Here is a 21,997-nt window from a genome sequence, read left to right as displayed (position 1 = left end):
AAACCCGCGAGCAATCCGTGTCACAAAGACGTCAACAGCAGAAATGGAACACCACCCTCCGAACTGAACGTGTGCTCTAAGAGCTCGCCGGCAGGCGGGAGGAAATGTGGGTGCCCAGGGCCACCCCACAGCATGACTGGGGAGGCCCGAGCTGCAGTCCTGGGAACCTTTATGGCAGAAGCACCCCTGGCGGTCCTGATGTCCAGGGAAGTCTGGGAAGCCCAGCCCTGGTGTAAGGCCCAAGGGGGACCTTTCTGGGCACCCATAGGCATCAGACGGATGGGAGGTGGGGTGGGAGGACCTGGCAAGTCCAAGAGCTCAGAGAACAATCTTACTCCAGGTGGCTTCCTGCTGAGGGTGAGGATGCCGGCAGGCATGCGTCTCAGAGACAACAGCCGACCTGCCAGGTCTATAGGCGACACAGGTGGGCACGGTGCCTGCCAGGCTGCTGCAGGAAGCCAGGTCAGGGCACCAGCCTGCGGCAGCGGGAGGATGCCTGTGCTAAAGGAGGGCTCAGCAGGGAGTAAAGGCCGGGTCTGGAGCTGCACAAGATCACGGGAGCCCGAAGACAGACACTTGCGGACGGGGCGGAGGTGGGGCTCTGGGCCGAGAGGAGGAGGAGGGGGTGGTAAGTGGCAGCAGGCTGAGAAGAACATGAGGGTGGGGGAAGCCACCACAGCCCTTGAACTGGGAGTGACCTGGTGGCTCCCTGGCGTCCCTCAAGTCACCGTCCATGCGAAGCCAGCTCACAGAACATCCCCCGCCATGTACCTCTGCGACACTTACCTCTGCCACATGTGACTTGTGGAGTTTTCGTTTATTTTTGGAGTGTGGTCACGCACATGTGTGCACACACACACGCCCCTCCGTGAGAGCGGGAATTCATCTGCTCACTGCCTGATACACAGTAGGTACTCCATAAACATTAGCAAAATGAATGCTGAATACCCTGGCTGTGACCGGGCAGGAGGGGAGAGACCTCGGCAGGGAGGGCGTGAGGGACAGTGTTGCTGCTGCCGCTGCGGCAATAAGCCAGGAGGGAACAGGAGGGCAAGGCTGGACACACGCTTGCTCGGCCCAAGGAAAGCACACCCTGGGCTGGGGAGAGGCCTGTCCTCATTTAAGTGCCCTTCACAGTGACCCTCCCTTTGCTCAGAGGGCTGAGGAGACTGAGAGGCACCCGCGCGGCCTGGGGCGATGTGATGTGCGATGTTTCCGCTCCGAGCGGACAGGAGGCACCCCAGATTTGCCCAGCGCACCAGGGCTCCGAGAAACGGCCCAGCCAGTGGTCCCCTTGATAGCGACGGGGAGGCAAGGGGAAGATCCCTCAGCCAGGTGAGGTCAGGGGAGGTCACCCCGCCCAGGCCAGGGGCCCGGCACAGACCCTCGGTGGCAACGGCAGCTCTTTACCTTAATCGTTTTTGACTGGAGCCGCAGGCCATTCAGGGTGTTGATCGCTCTCTCCGCATCCTTGGCAGTCACGTAGTTCACGAAGCCGTAGCCCAAGCTGTGCCCTGCGGGGGAGAACACGTGCACACTGGTAAGCTGGCCGAGAGCCAGGGAGGGTGAACAGGACCATGTGCCACTGGGCTCCAAAGGACAAGGTCGCTAAAAGCCATGGCCTCCCGAAAGTGGGGTGACAAGACCCATGGTCACCACCTATACGGTCTGCTTGTTACGTTTCTTTAGGCGACGTGTAAATTTTCTACAACAGACAAATGTTACTTTTAATGATTTCTTTTCTTTAAAAGAGTCATTTAAAAAGAAACACTGTGCTACTAATGCCATCCCGTGGAACCCGTCACCAAAGCAAGAAGGACATCAGTCCCATGCCCCTGCCCTGTCCCAGCTGAGATGTGGGGACTCCAGGGGTGAGGAGAGGACGGTCATGAGTGGGTGAGACGGGCAGGTGGGGACAGCTGCGTGATGGCTGCCTGTCTGCGTCCAGAGGTTTCTCCATGGCTCGCGCCCTGGCAGCGGGAAGACTTGCTGGGCTCTAGTGCCACCCAGTGTTGGTTCTCTCACTTGCCCGAATGCCGACAACTCAAGCTAAAAAGCAGATGACATGAAGCACAAAGGGCAGCTGGAGCTGAGGGAAGGCCCCCAGCGAGCTGTGTACCTGCCTTCAGGGCTCCGGCCAGGCCCCCAGGCTCCCCCTGGCGGCACTATCAGAGTCTGGGGGATTAGAACACCTGAGCTCTTCCCAGAGAAATCCAGGCTTACAGGTGGGTGTAACATTCAAGTGGCAGGAGTGACCAGCAATGGCATGCCACGGGAGGGACGCAGCCCAGCAGGGGAGGGGCTGTTGGTTCTCAGGAGCCCAGAGAGGGCCAAGGCCGAGGGGCCCAGTGGAAGGAGCCCCGTCCTTTCGCTGCAGAGGATGGGCAGAGGCAGCCCGGAGAGGAGAACCAACATGCCCAGCTCCTACCCACCCACACGCCGTGAAGGCGGGCAGCCATTGAGTGCTGGGCACAGAGCTTCGCTCCCTTCCCCTGCTTGGTGGAGGGCGACAACAAGTGGGTAGAGAACCTGCCAGGCCTTGAGCTGCATGGGGCAGGGGTCTCTGGGTGCCAGACGAACCCAGACCCTCAGGGTTGATAATGAGATGTGAACCCAGCAGAGAGCCTAACCCTAACCCAGTTTTGCCATTTTCTTAAAAAACAAAAACAAAAAAACAAAAAACTAGATACCATTATCTTTTTGGATTTAAAGAGAAATTATAAAGATAACAGAAAGAGTTCCCACAGACCCCACACCCCGTTTCTCCTGGTAGTAACATCTTGCAATCGGATGGGACATTTGTCACAACTGAGGAACCAATACTAATATGTTACTGTTAACCACAGTCCATGCTTGGTTCAGATTGCCTCAGTTTCCCCCCAAAGTCCTTTTCTGTCCCAGGAGGCCACCCAGGATTCTGTGTGACATGTAGTTGTAATATCTCCTTGGGCTGCTCTTGGCTGGGACAGCTTCTCATACTTTCCCTGTTTTTGATGACCTTGAGAGTTTCAAGGACGACTGGTCAAGGATTCTGTAGAATCTCTTGCAGCTTGGGTTTGTCAGACATTTTGCTCCTGGTGAAGCCACAGTGGGTGACGGGTTTTGGGAGAAAGACCCCAGAGTGAGGGACCCTCCTCCTGACACAGTACCAGGGGCTGCGTGTTGTCACATGACCTATCACTTTGCCAGGTTCCTTCATTGTAAAGTCCTCCCCCCCCCCCGCCGAAACTGTAGGCTTTGGAAGGAAGTCTGTGCACCCCAGGAGCACCTCATGGAGGCCCCAGGAGCACCTCGCAGAGGCATACTCTCCCTCCTTCAGGGCAGAGCAGCTACATGAGCCACCTGCAGTGCTGCACGGGCCGCTTTCCTTTTTAGAGAAACAAACCCCAAAGCTGACCTTCCACAACCATATTTCTAACAAAATCCCACAGGTCTCAGAGACGTACTAGCTCCTAAACTCTGGACAGCTAGGAGCCCAGAGCAGTGGGGCTGTGGGGCTGGGACCCCAACCAGTAGGAAAGTCAGACTCAGAAGTTCAGAAAACAGTCCAGAAAACCACACTCAACTCCAGGCTGCGAACTCAGAGCCCTCGCAAACGGACCAGGCCGCAAGCATTACAACTGAATGCAGAATGTCTGTGGTATAGACTTCTGACCCAACTCCAGGCTTGTCGGGATTCTTACTCCCAAACACCTGCTCTCTAACTCCTGTTCAGCCCATCTGTCACCACACCCAGGCCATGGAGCCCGTTGGCTCAGCTGGCTGCCGGATGGGCTCCTCTGCCTCTTTGGTCAGCACGACACACACCTGTGTCTTCTCATCTTTCTGCTCTTCCTGCGAGGCCAAGCCCGACCCTGGACCAACTGTCTCCTCCACTGCCAGTGCCGCGGGTGGCCCGAGTTCTGCTAGGGAAGACCAGACACCCATGAGGACTCGTGACCAGGCCACACTCCTATGTCTCAGCCACAGCTGGCTGCTCTCAGCACAAACACGGGTCCTGCCCGGCCCCAGGTCCTGATTCCTTGCCTCTTAGGTGCTCGGTGGCCCGGCCCCAGGGCGGTCACTGCAGACTGCCAGTCTATCGAGGCCATCCAGCTGTCAGGTGCCGCCCCACAGACAGGGTCAGGATGCTGCTCCCCGAGCTCTCAGCAGCACTGGGCACGGCCAACTCACTTGAGGGGCCACTTCCTCCAGGATGGGAGAGCAACACCTGGTTTTCTTTCTCTCTGGGTTTTCCTTCTCCCCAGCTGTCCCTCCTCAAGCTCTTACTCTTCCAGCCGTCCCACTGAGATGGCCCCCAGGTTTCCACCGCTGGCTCTGTGTCAACCATACACTCTCCCTGGGTAGCCTCCTGGACCACCACGTGGCCACAACTGCCAGTGTCACCCAGGAAGTCACACACCCTCAAGCGGCCACTGCGTCCTGCTTCCACTCTGGTTCTGGTTCTCGTCAATGAGTTGACAAGTATTGAGTGAGCACCTACTATGTGCCAGGCCCCTGGCCAGGGGGTTTGATGATGATCATAGTGGAGGACGGTTTGTGGCTTAATGGCCACTGGGCCAGCTGGACGACAGAGCAGCAGGAAACTAACCAGCAAAACCTGCGCCCAGGTGCTACAAAGGTAGTTTCCGCTGTGGTGTGTGGGCTCACGGGGCAGGCCTGTGGTGGACAGGGCAGTCAGAAGTGCCCTGTGAGGACCTAACTCTTGTGGCATGACCCTGGGATGGCCAGGGGCAAGTGGTATAGACGGAAGAGCAGGTGCCAAGCCCGTGAGGCAGAGGAGACTCAGTGTGTTCCAGGAAACGAAAGGCAGCAGTGCACTTGAACGAGATGAGCTGGGGAACGGCCCAGAGACAGTTGCTGGGTGGAGGGGGCCTCCAGGCAGAGCCTGGGAGCGAGGCTGGGTAGGGAGGCGCCGGGGTGGGGGTGGGAAGGCAGGGAGGGGAACAGCAGAGGAGGAGGAGCCTCTGAGAAGCCCCGCAGATGGGCTGCTGCAGAAGGGAGCACCGTGGGGAGTGATCTCTATATACCCCGTTCTGGGGCTGGGCCTGCCCCTGAGTCTCTCCAACCCCCTGTAGTGGGCACCTGTGTGCGGTGGAGGGAAGGCTGGTGAGGAATGAAGGGGAGCCCCTGGACTGCACCCACCAAGTGAGGGCACTGGAGGGAATGCCTAACACAGTGCCGAGCCACCGCCTCCACCCAGCCGCTCCCCAGAGACCAAGTGCTCTGGGCTTCGGCTGCTCGCCAGCATCACAGGGCAGCTTCTAAAAACCATCGTGCCCAGGCCAGAGCCAGAGCCAGCACCAGCACGGGGCGGGGTGGGGCAGGAGTGCGGGTGGCTTCAGCAGTGTTTAAAGCCTCCCAATGATCCCAATGTGGAGCCCAGGTTGAGAGTTGCTGCTGGAAGTGAATGAGGAGAGCGGGGCTCCTCAGTTCTGCAGACGCTCGACTGTCTATGCTCAGAGCAGGCACCTGGGGGAGCCCCTCTCTTCCCAAAGCAGCCCCCAAGTTCCTGCTTCTCTACCAGGGTCCATAAGCCGTGCAGGGGAACAACACAGTTCCTGAGGGCCTGCCTCAGCTCCAGGGCCAGGGTCAGGTAGGTGTGCTTGCGACATCCTTACAGATGGTCCTCCTGCCCCCAGACACGGTGAACCTGTCAAAATCGAGGCCACGAAGGCCCATTGGGTGCTACCCCTCCTTGTTTAGGGCAGTGGAAGACAAGCTCCGACAGAGGAAGCTCTGAAGGGTGGTGCTGGAGCAGGGGCGGGGCTCAGGCAGGGCACGGGTCCTGCGCAGGCTGCTGGGACTTACGGAGCGCAGGCGCGGACTGCCTGGGGTCAGTGCTGGCACAGGAGGCCAACCAGACCCCAGTATGTAGATCTGGGGGAGGGGCGGGGGCAGCAGATGCGAGAAAGAGAGAGGAGAGGGAGAACGGCCAAGGAGGAAACAGGGATAAACTCTGGGTGTGAGGCTGAGGGACCTCCCAGAAGCCCGCACTCCCCCAGCTCATGCCATCCCCGCACTGCGGGCAGAGCTCTGCTTCTCTCGCTTGGTCCCAGACCAGCACTGCCATCCTCCAGGAAGGGGACGTCACACATGTTCGAATGGCCTGGACGGCCTGGACTGGCCGGCTGAGCAGGCCTGGGTGGCATCTGACACGCGAGGGTCTCCTGGCAGCCAGCAGGCCAAGACCGCTGCCTGGAGAATACCGAGGCTGCCTCCAGGCGAGCACTCTTCCCCCTGCCAGGGGGCCCCTGACCCATTTCCAAACATTGCTCTCTCCAGACACGGTAATTTATCTTAAGAGAGAGAGAGCAAGGGAGTGGCAGAGAGAAAGGGAGAGAGAATCCCAAGCAGGCTCTACACGCCAGAGCAGAGCCTGATGTGGAGCTCGAGCTCACCAACTGCGAGATCATGACCCGACCCATGAGATCATAACCGACTGAGCCCCCCAGGCACCCCGAGACGAAGTTAAAACCTAGAGTCGATGCCCTGGCACCTCGTGCTACATTCGCCACCCAGAGCAGCCAGACGTAAGGTTTTCATCCCTTGATGTTTCTCAAACTGACCCAGAATGGGTGGCTGAGGGAGGGGAGCGCCCCACAGACAAGTCCTCCCCTGTAACATGAGGGGGCCCATACAGTCCAGTTCTTCCTTCATTTTTTTTTTTAAATTCTTTTTAAATTACTTTCCTCTGTTTTTCTTTTAAGTTTATTTGCTTATCTTGGAGGGGAGGGGGAGGGGCAGAGAGAAAGGGGAAGAGAGAGAATTCCAAGCAGGCTCCACGCTGTCAGCACAGAGCCTAACGCAGGGCTCAATCCCACGAACTGTTGAGATCATGACCTAAGTTGAATCAAGACTCGGACACTTAACCGACTGAGCCACCCAGGTGCCCCCAGAGCTCTTGCTTTAAATGTCTGTGGGGGCTCAAGGGAAGACTTCACAGGGGGAGGGCCAGGTCTTGGGTGAGTTAATGAGACAAGAAGTAAGAGGAGCAAATGCCCCACAAGAAAGAAAATGGGCAAAGGACAAGAAGGGTATTTTACAAAAGAAGAGTACAAACAGCCACTAGAACCCCATTAGAAAGCAAATGACCACCCCAATCAGATGTTACTTTTCACTTAGGCTAGACAAGAGGAGAACCCCCCCGCACCCCGCCCCAGCCCAGGGGACAGCAGGGGTGGGCAGAATGGGTCTCAGCTGGTGACAGGGTCCAGGAAGGTACACACTCTCCCGTCTACTGGCTCACTTCTCGGAAGACTTCCAGTGGATACCACAGTGAGTGAAAGTTTGCACCAGGATACTTCTCCCAGTGGGGTTTATAAATATGGAAATACGGTTACAACCTGTGGTGAACTCAATCTCCAGATGACAGAACACTACGGAGCTGTTCTGACGAGATGGCTTATGTTCAGTGACAGAAAAACATTTGCAGGTGCAGGAAGAAAAGTTTCCACCACAGCTTGAGTGGGGTGAGCCCAGTGGTTCTAGAAGCACGTAGTTGCTTACGACCACAAATATGGGCAGAAGAAAGTATGGAAGGACAAAAACCACAAAGCTAACCGTGGTGGGACGTGGGGTAATTTAAACTTTTCCTTTTTGTCTTGCACTGTTGTTGTTGTTGTTTATATAAGGAACAAAGGTGATTCCCACCAAGAACACAAGAAGCGGTCAGGCTGGCTTGGTGTAGAAGGGCTCTCCTGCAGAGGGAACAACATTTGCAAAGTCACGAGACTGGAAGAGAAGGGCCTGTCTGGGGAATGCCAAGCAGCTCAGTCAGGGCTGAGGAGGGTGAGTGGAGAGCACAGCGGCTGGGGAGAAGAGGAGGAGGAGGAGGAGGAGGAGGAGGAGGAGGAGGAGGAGGAGGAGGAGGAGGAGGAGGAGGAGGAGGAGGAAAGGGCCCCAGAGACCTGGGAGCCAGAGGCAGAGGGTGTGGGCTTTATCCTGACCAGAGGTGCGTGGCCATGAGTCAGAAGCTGAGCAAATAGGCTGGAGGCTGGGGACCAAGTAGCCAGCAGGACGGACAGTCCAGGAGGGGGTGGAGGCTGGCTCCTGGGCCATGTGGTATCTGCAGAGGGGCCAGACACCAGGCAGAGCAGGGCAGAGCTATACAGTGGGGCCAGCGAGAGGCTATGGACAGAACAGGCAGCGCTAAATGCACGTCCCCAACACGGGGGCTGGGTCTGGCCAGCCCAAAACATGCTGATCTTGGAAGCCAGCACGTCAGACATTCCCAAATATTCCCAACATCCCAGCCACCACCCATTCCTCACTCCTCCTGTCACCAGTGCCTGGCCAATGGTCGGCACTCAATAAACATTTGCTGAGCAAACGAATGTCCATGCTGATCTGCATTCTTCTCCAATCCCCAGATCCATTCGCTCATTCATTCATTCAACAAGCACTGATTATGACTATATCTAAGAACATAATATGGTCTCTGCCTCTGAGAACCATATGGACCTACTGGACCAGAAAGTTCTAACTTCAGTACAGTGTGGAAGCCCACACTGCCGTCTGCCCGGTTGCTATGGGAACCCTGATGAGGAGCATCTACTGCCGACATGGCTGGGCCAGGGAAGGTGCCCTAAAGCAAGCAGGGCCGGGGACTAAGAGTTTTAAAGCAGATGAGTGACAGGGTTGCATGCGGAGTGTTAAAGAGATTCCTTTGCCGCAGTGAAGAGAACCATCTGGAGGGAACACAGGTGGCTGGTTAAGAGGTCAGAATGCTAGTGCAGGCAGAAGACGACGTGGCCTTATCTAGATCTGTGGCGGGGGGTGGGGGGCTGGAGGAAAAGGGATGGAAGCATCCAGAAGGACGAATGCCAGGGACAGGCATCAGAGGTCATGCTTAGATCTCTGGCTGGAGTCCCTGAGAGAACACTGGTGTCACCTGTTGGGACGCAGACGCTGGGAAACAAGAAAGCAGCTGGTGGGACAGTCCAGGCCAGCCTGAAAGACCCTGCATTAAAGGGGCTGAGGGGCGTGACACTCAGAGAGCAGTCTCACTGACACGCAGGTGACAGACGGAGGACAAAGTGAAGCTGTGGAGGGGCATCTGCTCTCCCAGGATGGGCTTAGGGAGGAGCAGCTTGGGAGTAAGCTGAAGGACTGGCTAACTGGCCGGGAAGGAGCTGCAGGAGGCAAAGCAAGGTCTTGGGCAGGTGGTTCATGGAAGCCAAAGGGGAGAGGAAGCTTCCAGAAGGAAGAGGAGGAGACAGTCCGCTGACGGCTCTGTGAATGGGAGGGGAGGGAGGACAGCAGTTAGTGGTTCTCACGGGGAGGAGGGGGAGGATTCGGGGGACACCTGGTAAGGTCTGGGGGCATGTTTTAGTTGTCGTGACTTGGAAGATGCCCCTGGCATGTAGCAGGTGGGAGCGAGCAATGCTGCTCTACGTCCCACAATGCACAAGATGCCCCCCGCCCCCCCCAATAATCCAGTCCCCAATGTCGGGAGTGCTCAAGTGGGAAAACCCTGGGCTAGAGGAAGTCGGAGAATCTTAGTGAGGATTCTCTCAAAGAGGACAGACGCTGGAGTGGGTCGGGACACTGGCCAGGTGGCCCCGAATCAAACAGAAACGGAGATGGCTATTATTTTCACTGCGAGGTGAGAGGCGGTCATGGGCCGAGAGCGAAGGGTGCCAACAGGCCCGAAGTGGTTGCCGTGGGGGCTGGGGAGGCCTGTGTCGCGGGCTGAGCTCAGCTGGGGACTTGATTCCCCGGGGCCCCCGCCGGCCTGGGTTCCCCTGCACCCAGGGCAGGACTCTCTCCAGCCGTCCGATGAACATACCCAGGTGTGGGGTTTCACCAGAGCAGCGTGATGAGGATGGAGAGGGGAATGCAGGAGGCTTCTCAGGAAGGTCCCCTTGTCCAATTTAAGGGGCTGCTGGCAAGATGCCGAGCTGAAATCGAGCCCGGGCTCACCCACTCCACAACGCTCAGTACCCTTTACTTATCTTGTCCAAAGGGAAGAAAAAGTTATCTCTGAACTGAAATAACTTCCAAGTTACTCTTTGCTGCTTTTACCTCCTTCCCGGAACCAGCTCTCTCTGGCCTGATCTCGCCAAATCTAGGTGTTCCTATTAACATAGCTCACATTCCTTTGAAAACCACAACAAGCAAGTAGACAAAGAAGTCGGGAACCACGAGAATGCTGGCAAAATTGGAATGCAAGGCTCAGGAATATCCATGGGGCTAAAAATTCCCTCCCACCAGAACATAAAAGGAGAAAGGCAAGTCTTGTTAGTAGCATAGGAGAATTTTAAAATGCCTCTGAACAAGGACTCTCTTATTCAGGATGGCCTCCTGAAACAGGAGAAAGAAAATGGCTTCTAGAACATTCTAACACTGTTCAACTTGTGTATTAGCTACAATTCCTATTTAGAAAATGTTTATTAAAATCACAGACTCTCAGAATTGGGAGAGTACTTAAAAGACTTCTGAATTCAATGCCTTCTGTGTGGAACATTCCTCCTCTGTAATTCCCTGTGCATCGGTCACCTGGCCTCTCCAGGGCTCATCCCAGGGACAGGTAGCTTCAGGTTACTGGCAGAAGCTGAGAGGCAATGGGGTACGACAATGGGTACGTGGGGTTCCACGTTACTTTTATGTAGGTTTCAATACAGCAAGATATTATCTTATTTCCTAATAAAGATTTTGTTTTTTAAGTTTTAAATTAGCTTTCAGTGAGAGACTCAGTCCCACAGCCCAGGGTGGCAGCCAGAGCCTTCCTTGGGGGAATTGCCCATTGGTCAGCTTACCAGAGCAGAGGGGGAAGGGGGGAGGCGGGGGGTGGGAGGGCAGCTCCCTAAAACAATGTTCCTCCAAGGGGAGAAAAGGAAGGAAGTGCTTTGCAGCACCTGGTCTTTACATGTTTTTCTCCTTGAAACCACGCTCTTAGGGCGGAGGCAGCTCCAGAAGGATGGCTTCCCTGGGTGTCTGCAAACCCTTACGAGGTAGGTGAGCATCAGGATGGGGGAGCCACCATCCCCACTTTACGTCTGGGGCTCGCACATGGAGGAAGCGGGAGAGCGGGGCTTGCAGCCGGCATCCAACTCTGCAGCCTGCCTGCTGACCCGAAGCCCTGCTCCGGCTCCAGGAGAGGTCAAGGTCAAGCTCAGGGTGTCTCAGACGTTCCAGCTGACGTGATTGTGTGACAGCAAACAGCACAGCCCAAGGCCCAGAGAGGGCCGCCCAGGGGGATGCTCCGTGTTCTGCCACAGGCCTGACCGCGCATGGGGACCCGGGAAGGCAGGAACAGGCCTGCCTAGGCCAGAGTCCCTTCCACAGGCGCGACCGAGCCAGGCCGGGCTGTCGTTCTCTGGTCTCTTACAGCTCATGGAGCGGTCCTCATTTCTGGGGCGCCCTCATTTCCCTCCCCTCCCACCTCCGCACTGTGTATGCACACGCACTCTGTCTTACAATGAACTCCTGGGAACCTACATCCAAACCTCTCTCACAGTAGAGCCTGACACACGGCCATCGGCTCAAGGCTGCGGTGCCCCAAGGGACGGCCCCGTGCACCCCTCACAAACCCTCCTGGTTCCTGTACCTGCCACTTTATCCCGAATGAGCTTCGCAGATTCGACTTCACCAATGCTGCTGAACAGACTCCGTAACTCATCCTGGGTCATGTTCTGAGGGAGGTAGTTGACAATTAAATTTGTTCTCCCGATATCATCCCTGCAGTCTTCGGCCATGTGGTCTTCATAACCATTAGACATTGTATTTTTTAAAAATCTGAGGAGGGAGGAGAAAAAGAAACCTCAGGTAAATTCCAAATGTCCGCGGCGCAGAGTATTAAGGCAAAACGAATGACTGGCACTTCGGGTTTTTCCTTTGCAGTACAAGTTCAACTTGGGTCCACACAAAATCACGCACGCAGATGTTTACAGAGGTTTTATTGGTAATTGCCCCGAAACCGGAAGTGGCCAAGACGCCTCTCAGCAGGCAAGCGGAGAAACAGACTCCAACTGTCTGGTGCATTCACACAACAGAGGGTTAGTCGGTGACAGCAAGAAATGAGCTATGGGGCCAGCGACTTGGGGCAGCCTCAAATGTATACCGCTAAGTGGGAAAGGCTACACGGCGTCTGGGCGTCTGACCCCAACTGTAGGGCACTGCGGAAGAGAGGAGACTCTAAAGCCAGTAAGAAGACCAGTGGCTGTTGGGGGTTAGGAGGGAAGGAAGGAGGGACAAGCACAGCACATGGGATTTTTAGGGCAGTGAAACTGTTCTGTGCGATCTTTTCACGGTGTGTGCATGTTATGACACATCTGTCCAAACCCACAGAACGCACAACACAGAGCGGAACCCTAAGGCAAACTGTCCATGCAGATTCTTCAATCCTAACAAAGGACCACACCAACCACAAGGTGTCGCTGACAGGGAAGACTCGGTTGGAGGAGACGGACCCTTTCTGTAACCCAAAAGCCGCTCTAAAACAAACCAACTTCAAACTCAATCATTTCTACTTATTAAGGAGCTTCCAAAAGCCTACAAACAGGAGTGGGGAGGGGCTTGGCTGGCTCAGTCAGTGGAGCATTTTTTTTTTTAAGTTTACTTATTTATTTATTTTGAGGAGTGCCTGGGTGGCTCAGTCGGTTAAGTGTCTGGCTTTGGCTCTGGTCATGATCTCACAGTTTGTGGGTTCAAGCCCCACATCGGGCTCTGTGCTGACAGCTAGCTCAGAGCCTGGAGCCTGTTTCAGATTCTGTATCTCCCTCTCTCTCTGACCCTCCCCTGCTCATGCTGTCTCTTTCTCAGAAATAAATAAAAAACATTAAAAAAATAAAGTTTACTTATTTATTTTGAGAATGAGAGTGGGGGAGGGGCAGCAAGAAGGGGAGACAGAATCCCAAGCAGGCTCCGCGCCATCAGCACAGAGCCCTGACGCACGCATGGGGCTGGAACCCATGAACCGTGAGAGCATGACCGGAGTCAAAACCCGACGCTTAGCTGACTGAGCCACCCAGGCGTCCCTGGAGTGTGTGACTCTTGATTTCAGGGCCATGAGCTCTGCAGAGCTTACTTAAAAACAATACAAAGAAACAGCCACAAACCATTCTAGCACCGCAATTCAAGCTCCTGTGCAGTGTCTGGGTTGTCTCTAGAGCCTTCTCTCATCTCTGTGCGTACTCCTGGTACAGCTGGGTGCCGAGGAGCCCATGAGGTGCACCGGAGCACCCCGCCTCAGACAGCCTGTCTGGCCTCGGGCAGGCAGACAACGGTTCTCTGCCTCCCTTGACTCCAAAGCGACGGAGGAGCCGGGAGCTGTAGGACTTCTCTACCTGTTAGAGGCGCCTGGTCTTCAGAGCTTGTGGGCTCTGGAAGGCCCTTAGCTGCCTGCAGAAGCCTTCACTTTCAGTGGGAAACATCACAGCACACAGAGATGGCATCAGAGTGGAGTCCAGATCAAAGCAGCTGAGAGCACCAGCATGGCTCTTCTGGGAGCACAACTTTGGGAGCACGATTCACAAGCACTACCTTGCGGCTGCCTCATCTCAGGTGTCCCACATCCCTGCCTCTAAATATGCAGGCACTCACCCCCACAGGGCTGAAGCACTATCTCCGAGAAAGGGGTCCTGCAGCCCACCCCTTTCTCCAGATCCCTCTTGCCCAGCCCTGCTTTTCTGCTGGAAAACCCGGTGCCCACTGTCAGGAGCACTCAGCCTTCTTTAAAAATAGCCTTGCCAGCGGTTATATAAAAACCTGAACACGGCTCCCACCTCCCCCCTGAGTCAGCACTGAGAGAGGAGTGAGGTGTCGTGTGGTTTTTATTTTATTATTATTTTTTCCTGCCGGAAACATTTGGCTCTTTGCTACCTTCCCACTTCCTAATCTGCTTCCGACCATACACAATGTGCGTAGTCCACTCTCCCAGCATTTCTTTTATTTATCTGAAAATGTTCTATGCTCCTTGTTCTCTATAAAATAGGTTAACATCAAAAGCCGTAAAAGAAATGATTGGAAAGTCAGGCTTCATAAGATTAAGAACTTCTGTATGGCAAAAGGTACCATCTACAGACAAGCAGTGGACTTGGAGAAAATACTTGCTACCTATTACATTATTGAGGTCAGTGGTTCTCAGCCTGGGTGATCTGGCACCCCCAGGGGACACCAGGCAAGGTCTGGACCGCGTGAGGTGGTGTGCCACTAGCACCCAGCAGGTAGAGGCAGTGATGATGTTAAGCATCCCAGAAGGCCCAGGACGGCCCCACAACCAAGAACTGTCCCGCCCCAAATGTCAATACTCCCAAGGCCAAGACCACTTGATTCAGAACATCTACAAAGTCATAAGAAAAACGACACATCACTATCAGAGAGTGAACAAAGGACATGAGCCACAACGAATAAATGCTGGCAGCTCAGAGGGCTAGGATGCCATGGAGAGCTCAGATTCATGAATAACGAGGCAAATGCCAAGTCAGAAGAAATACCACATTCTGGCAGCCAGACAGAAGACCCCCCCAGAATGGGTAAAACCCAACGTGAATAACGATAAGGGGGAAAAACACCCTCACACACTGTTGATACAAGTGTGAGATGGTACAATCTTTCTGGCAGATAACCTGTAGTGACTAGGAAAAATTTTAATACAAACGCGAGCCTCTGATTCAGAACTGTAGGGATCTGTTATGTGTGAGGAACATATGACCCCGTAGCTTGTAAAAATAAAACACCAGATATCATCGAATTGGTATGAATTACCAAGGATGGTTACGTAAATACCAATTTTCAGTAGAAGGCATGGGACCACCAGAATTAATGGACTTATTCATGAAGAACTCCATGAATCTGTTAAAGCATCTGTGCCCATGAGGTTTTAAGATAGATCATTAGCTCAAAAACAAACAAACCAAACAACCACATTTGCTGAAGCCTGAACCAAAGTGCAAGGGTTAACCCTGAAAAATTAAAATGCACAAGGTAGTCTGCTCACAAGGTGATTCAAACATTTATCTTCTTTCTTCTTTTTTCTTTCTCTCCCTCCCCTCACCTTTGTTCTGAGTTAGGCACCTTACCCTTCTGCCTTCTCCCTCCCCCTTTTACCAGTGATGAACTGGGCAATAATTACCCCATTCTTTTTTTTAATTTTTTTTTAATGTTTTATTTATTTCCAGGAAAGAGAGAGAGAGACAGCGTGAGCAGGGGAGGGTCAGAGAGAGAGGGAGTCACAGACTCTGAAACAGGCTCCAGGCTCTGAGCTGGCAGTCAGCACAGAGCCCGACGCGGGGCTCGAACCCACGAACCGTGAGATCATGACCTAAGTGAAAGTCGGACGCTTAACCGACTAAGCCACCCAGGCACCCCAATAATTACTCCATTCTTATTATTCAGAGTGGAGTGTCCTCTATGCCTAGTAAAAAAGAGGACTTTTTTTTTTTTAAGTTTATTTATTTACTTGAGAGAGAGAGAGCACACACACACACAGAAGACGGTCAGAGTGGGGAAAGAGAATCCCAAGCAGGCTCTGCAGAGAGCCCCCCCCACCATGTGCAGCTCAATCTCACAAACCATGAGATCATGACCTAAGCCGAAGCTAAGAGTCGAAGCTAAACCAACCAAGCCACCAAGGCACCCCAAAAAGATGACTTTCTAAAAACAGTGGTTGGCAAACCATGGCTTGTGGACCAAATATGGCCCACCACCTGTTTTTATAAATAAAGTTTTATTGGCACACAGCTATTCTCTTTTGTTTATGTATTGTCTGAGGCTGCTTTTGCACTACAGTGACATAGCTGAGTAGCTGTGACAGAGACCATATGGCCCAAAAAGCTGAAAATATTTACCATCTGGCTCTTTACAGAAGAAGTGTGCTGACCTCTGTTCTAAAATGTAGAAACAAAAAATTTCTCTCTTTAGGGGCACCTGGGTGGTTCGGTCAGTTGAGCGTCCAACTTTGGCTCAGGTCATGATCTTATAGTTCATGGGTTCGAGCCCCACATCAGGCCCTGAGCCTGCTTTGGATTCTGTGTCTCCCTCTCTCTCTCTGCCCCTCCCCACTCACACTCTGACTCTCTTGCTCTCAAAAATAAACATTAAAAAAAATTTCTCTTAAAAAAAATTTTTTTTAATGTTTTTTATTTTTGATAGTGAGAGAGACAGAGTATAAGCAGGGGAGGGGCAGAGAGAGAGGGAGACACAGAATCTGAAACAGGCTCCAGGCTCTGAGCTAGCTGTCAGCACAGAGCCCGACGCAGGGCTTGAACTCACAAACTGTGAGATTATGACCTGAGCTGGAAGTCCGATGCTTAACCGACTGACCCATCCAGGCACCTCTCTCTCTTTTTAATGTTTGCTTATTTTTGAGAAAGAGAGAGAGTATGCAAGGGAGGGGCAGAGAGAGAAGGAGACACAGAATCCGAAGCAGCCTCCAGGCTCTGAGCTGTCAGCACAGAGTCCGATGTGGGGCTGGAACCCACGAACCTTGAGATCATGACCTGAGCTGAAGTCAGATGTTTAACCAAGTGAGCCACCCGGGTGCCCCTAAACTAAACTAATTTTAAAGGTGACAAAAGATGTGAACAAACAACGCATCAAAGGAGACCTATGGATGGCAAAGAGACATGTGAAAAGATGCTCGACATTATTACTTATTAGGGAAATGCAAATTTAAACTACACTGAGATACGATTACTCATCTGGAATGAGAATTGGGATACTCTCAACCCATTTAAAGTGGCTAAGACAAAATAAAACAAAAACAGGCAAACAACAAAAAACAGACAATATCAAGTCCTGGTGAGGATGTAGAGAAGCGGGATTTTCATGCATTGTTGGTGGAAATGTCAAAATGTTACAGCCACTCTGGAAAATGTATGGGCAGCGTCTTGCAGTTAAACACACACTTTCTGCAAGACCCAGCAATCCTATACTAGTGGTCACACAAGGGAAATGCAAACCTGTGCTCACAACAAACCCCCCACAAGAGTGTTTATAGCAGCTTGATTCATAAACACCCCAACCTGGAGCAGCCCCAACGCCCTGCAAGCCATCCGTGGCGAGGCTACAGGAGGTTGCACAATGGTGCTCTGCTCACCAACAAAAAAGCGCTACTATCCACGCAACTTGAATGAATCTCAGATACGTTTACGTTTCGCAGAGTGAAAAGAAACCCGACTCCAAAGCCACATGCTTCAGGAGACCGTTCTGGAAAAGGCAACACCACAGGGATGGATCAGTGGTTGCCAGGGGCAGGGAGCAAGCAAGGGCGGCACATGAGCACACAGCGGGAGCAGCAGGGAGCATTTCTGCTTGGGGGGGGGCGGGGGCGCAACATTCCCAGGCCTTGATTGTGGAGGTAGTAGCACAACTCTGTGCATTTGCCAAAACTCAATACTCTACGAGGAGTGAGTTCGAAAATAAATGTTAATAGATTTAAGATGTGAGCCTTATGCCCCAGCACGCTGGTTCCTCCTGATGCCTGAGGGGAGGCTGAGTGGCCTCTGTGGGCCCAGTGCTTGGTCAACCGGCAACAGTGGAGAAACAAACCCCAAGAGCAAGGTGTCTCCATGCTTCAGGGCCGCTCCACCCTGCTCTCCGCATCCCTTCCCCTGACCTTTCCAAATCCACATCGCTAACCCAGCCCAAGCTAGCGGCTGTTGAGCACCAATCTCGGCTGGGCCTTCATCTCTGGCTGACCATCAGTGACTTCCAAGTCACAGCCACTTCTGGCCACCTCGCAGCTCGCCAGGCTGTCCCCTCTCACTGAGCGGTCTCTCCGTGCGTAGATCTCTCCAGGTCAACACGCTGGGCGTTCCCTGTCAGTGGTGTCCCCACCCACTGAGGCTCGGAGGCTTCAGGACTCTGCTCAGGGTCAGTCATCCCTCTGTTAAGAAGCGGTAGGGCCAGGCCCCCAACGGTCACTCCAGAGCAGTCTCCCATGGGCAAAACTAAGGCCCTTCGTGACGGGGCCCCTGGCTCCAGCTCCTCTCCCACCATGTCTCTGTGCCTCTGTGCCGCCTGCTCCTGCGGCCGGGAGTGTCCGCCCTCCCCATCACCTCTTCACTCATCTGTGCCAAGTCCCTCCGGGCAACAGGGTGCTCTCGTTCCCTGGGCCCGTACACCATTAACCCAAACCTTTATCAATGGACAAATCAATCAAGCTCTTAATTATTTGCTTTTCACCCACATCATCAGTGAGAGCCGGGGGGGGGGGGGCGGCCAAGCCTACAGTGGTGTCACCTAAGGGCCCCCAGCCAACCCAGGCTACTTGGCAATGTGTAGGTAAGTCATGCAGGCACACATGGCTTTTGGGGGGGCTGGTGGGGGACGGACAGACACTGAGTCTCAGACCCACTTGGGAATCATGTGTATTTGCCACTTTATGTTAAAGGGCGGTTTAAAATTGCACTCACACAGTGTACTCATCCGGTCAGGACCTTACTTTTCTGGGATCAGCCATCTCATCCCACGGAATCAAACTCAATCATAGGGGAGCAGAAGGGGAAACTTAGTTTTGCAAAGCGATTCCTGCTGATTTGGAAATGTTTCCAGGAACTGCATGCATCATGGAGAAGTCCTGTTTGGATGACCTCTGAGGGTTTTCAGGGCCCCCCCCCCCGCAACTGTCTTCAACAAGTCAAGTTGTCTGTGTGATTCCAGCAATACCGTTCACATCAGTAGAACCACTACACATGTAGGGAACAGATGTGTGTACTAAAAACTTACACAGGTAATACACGTGTAAAGCAGCAAAGCTAGTTCCCATTATGCCCCCGGGAGAATCCATCTCGTTTATAGGCACCGGAGCAGGCGTGCTCAACTTCTCAAGCCAGAGCAAAACTAGAACAGTCAAATATATCCTCAGGCTCAGCCTTGACACTTCACACATCACATGATGGGGCCTGGACTCAATTATTTCTAAAGTCCTTTCCAGATGTAAAATTTTGGGTTCTCCAAGGTAAAAGCCTCAGGAATGGAAGGTCACCCAGGAAACACTCTGGATGTCAGAGAAAAAGTGAACATACCACCTGACCTGATCAGAACAGCTCTGCGAGGCGAGGGATTAGGTGAGCATGGTACATATTTCCTTACCACCCATGGCGGGGAAAGCCACGTGACTGGGCCAGCCAAGGCTTTGTCCCAGCAATTACATACCCGCCAAGCTGAAAAACTCAGGGAAGCAGCAGATCAGGTGAGGCTGGTGTCTGGCCCCGTCCAAGGCTCCACAGGCCTGAGGAAACAGGACTGGCTCCACAGCTCAGCTAGAGTTTCCAGCTTCTTGCTGGCCGGTCAAGGCCACTCCAGGGCTCTCGCAAAGAAGCGCAAAGCAACATGGCACTGCAGGAAGAACTGGCCCGTGGAGTCTGAGCGACCTGAGCTCTGGTACTAACCCTACCGGTAATCAGCTAAACCACCGTGGAGTATGGCACTTCCTTTCCTGGAGCCTCGGTCTCCTTGTCTGCAAAATGGGGAGGTTACCGCCTGCTTCGCAGCGCCTAGCACACTTCCTGGCGCTTGGCAAGTGGCCACCTCGCCTGCCTCCAGGTCCACTGAGGAACACTGTGACTTTCTGCCCCTGGGATCCTGGAAATGATCCCGACCTTTGCTGCCGTTTCTAATGGGCTGGGGCTCCACAGAAGGCACAAAGCTCACGCCCGCAGCCGCACGTGTGGAAGACCTGGCTGGTGGTCTATGCTCACTCACCATAAACTGCACACGCAAGCTCGGGTGGGTCAGCTCTCTCTCAATCTGCCCGCTGCAGACACCAACCTTATTCTGACCCCGCCTCCTTCATTCGTTAACATCTCCTGCTTCATGAACAAAATCAAGGGGAACGGGCACCTCCCTGACTTCCCTGTCTCCAACTGCAGGCACCTCTATATCCTCCCCCCGATTCTTACCCCCCCCTTCAAACCTCCTCCTCCCCTAAATTACTTCCTCTGGCGGCAGGACGCATGCCTCCCCTAAGCCATTTCTTTGTCCCCCAAACCTAAGCAGGCAGCAAGTCCTACCAGCGACACGTGGCCCTCTCCCCCATCTCTCTGCCATCGGTTTTGTTCAGGTCCCTGTTATCTCCTGCCTAGACAGACTCCCAAGGGTCTCCCTGCCACATAATTATTTCACACCTGGTCTCTCTAAACCCAACCAGGTCTTCTCCCTCCAAATCACCCGTCTGCCTCCTGCCTCCCCGCTTCTGTTCATGGTGACATCAGCCTTGCCCCTGGGTCACCCTGGACTGTTTCCTCATTTGTGAATCTTTCCTGCAGCAGAGAGGTCATTTTCGGTGGGTGGCTGGATACAGTCACTGCTGCGCCCCCCTGCCGGCCCTCCCTCTCCCAAGCACACAGAGTGCTGAATGTGCGCCGGGCATAGAGCAAGGTACTGGGTACATAAGATAAAGGAACAGTCCCCATCCCAGCCCTTAAATTCAGGCCATTACCCGGCATCTCGTACCCCCAAAGCCTCTTGACCAGTCCGTTCATCTTGGAGTCTCCCCCCAGAAACACAAACTTCCAAGATTGCCTCTTGACTGTGTCCAGAAACCCTCTACCACCTGATCCTGGCATACTTTTCTAGATTTATCTCCAAGTTCACCTTCTGGACCCTCCCCCTGCCCAAACCAGTCCATTCAGGCTTCTGGACTTCTTTGTGCTCCTCTTTCACTCATCCGGGACTGCTGGCTGCACCTGAACACTCCTGCCCACGCCTCTGGTCACAACGACCCGTATGGACACCAGCTCTTTCACCAAACACAGAAACCAAAGCACCAGACAATCATCTCTTTCAACACTCAATGCTGTCACGGCCCGCTGCTTCCCCCTCTTGCTACTTCACCTCCTACATCTACAAAGGCCTTTTCTCCCCAACTCAAGTTAGATGTTCCTCGAGGACGCAATTTCTTCCCCTTCTCCCTGTTCCCACGATGGCGAGTAAGCAGTTGCAATTTATGTTTTTAATCTACAGAAGTATGACCACTGACTTGGCCAAGGCACGCGGAGGCCCTGGGTCAAGTGGGGATGGACAGTGATCATAAAAGTGAGTCCCCCCAACACACATGGACACGGACAGCGCCTTCTGTCCCCTTCCTGCTCCGCAGCATGTCCACGTATGTGCATTCTATTTCTGGGGCGCTTTCCTGCCTATGTTCACATTCCCAACCACCCTCTCGCCTTCGCCGTTTCTTACTGACCACCATCCCTCTACTGATCACTCAGGCAGGGACCCAGAATCACCCGCTGCTGTCCTCTCTTGCTCACTCACGTCCCACATCTAAATCCCCATGGAGTCCCGTGTCTCTTACACGCCCAGCCACGTCTCAACCCCATCCCCCCTCTTTCCCCACCCCTACAGCTCCGGGTCACATTCACAGCTTTTCCTACATAGAGGGAAGTGATCACCTCCTGACTGGTGTGCTGGCCGTCAGCATTATCCCCCTCCAACTCTTCCCGGTGTGCGCAGATGTGCCTTCTTTACTTTGTGGACTAAAATCCCCCCCTGGCCGGCCTACAGGACAGCACCCAGCCCCTCTGCACCGCAGCCGCACGACTCCTCTTGCCCTACTTACTTCACTTTTGCTTACCCCCGAAGTACTAGACTCCACGTGGTCCCTGAACAAACCAAGAGGTTCCCACTCCCATGCCCTTGCAGATGCTGTTCCTGCATCCTGCAAAGCTGTTCCCTGTGCTCTGTACCTGACTAACCTCTCCCCCTGCCACACTTCACCTCCTCCAGGAAGCATTCTGTGATCTCCTTTGCCCACCAAGCCTAGGGTAACAGCCTCCTTTTCTGTGCTTCCACACCGATCAGCATATGCCCCTCACCGCACTTACCATCTGCCCACACATCGTAATAGCCACTGCCTCCCAGAGCCTAGCAGGGGAGCGCCGGTTAAAGAAGGAAAGCAAGACTCACTTCCCTTCTGCAGGCGACTCTCCTCCGGTCTTCCCCTGACTTACAGGCTCCAGTCAGCCACGCTGCCTCACTACTGCCACCTAGGGGCAACAGGCAGCAACTGCACTTCCCCACCATTCAGCATCTGACTCCATTGAAT

General features: G+C 53.9%; 1 protein-coding gene across 1 annotated transcript in view; it reads right to left on the bottom strand.

Annotated features, from left to right (window-relative positions):
• Positions 1–21,997, bottom strand: part of ELAVL1 (ELAV like RNA binding protein 1) — a 37,022-nt gene that overhangs the window by 12,681 nt on the left and 2,344 nt on the right. Inside the window, exons 2-3 of the mRNA XM_039251557.1 lie at positions 11,552–11,739; positions 1,411–1,514 (exon numbers count right to left, since the gene is read on the bottom strand). Of these exons, the coding sequence (XP_039107488.1) occupies positions 1,411–1,514; positions 11,552–11,723 (276 nt within the window). The 5' untranslated portion in view covers positions 11,724–11,739. The remainder of the gene's footprint in view (positions 1–1,410; positions 1,515–11,551; positions 11,740–21,997) is intronic.

This window comes from Hyaena hyaena, unplaced genomic scaffold, assembly GCF_003009895.1.
Source record: "Hyaena hyaena isolate Hyena2069 unplaced genomic scaffold, ASM300989v1 scaffold_396, whole genome shotgun sequence".
In the NCBI taxonomy this organism is placed as follows: Eukaryota; Metazoa; Chordata; class Mammalia; order Carnivora; family Hyaenidae; genus Hyaena; species Hyaena hyaena.
This window is presented reverse-complemented; position numbering and strand designations above follow the sequence as displayed.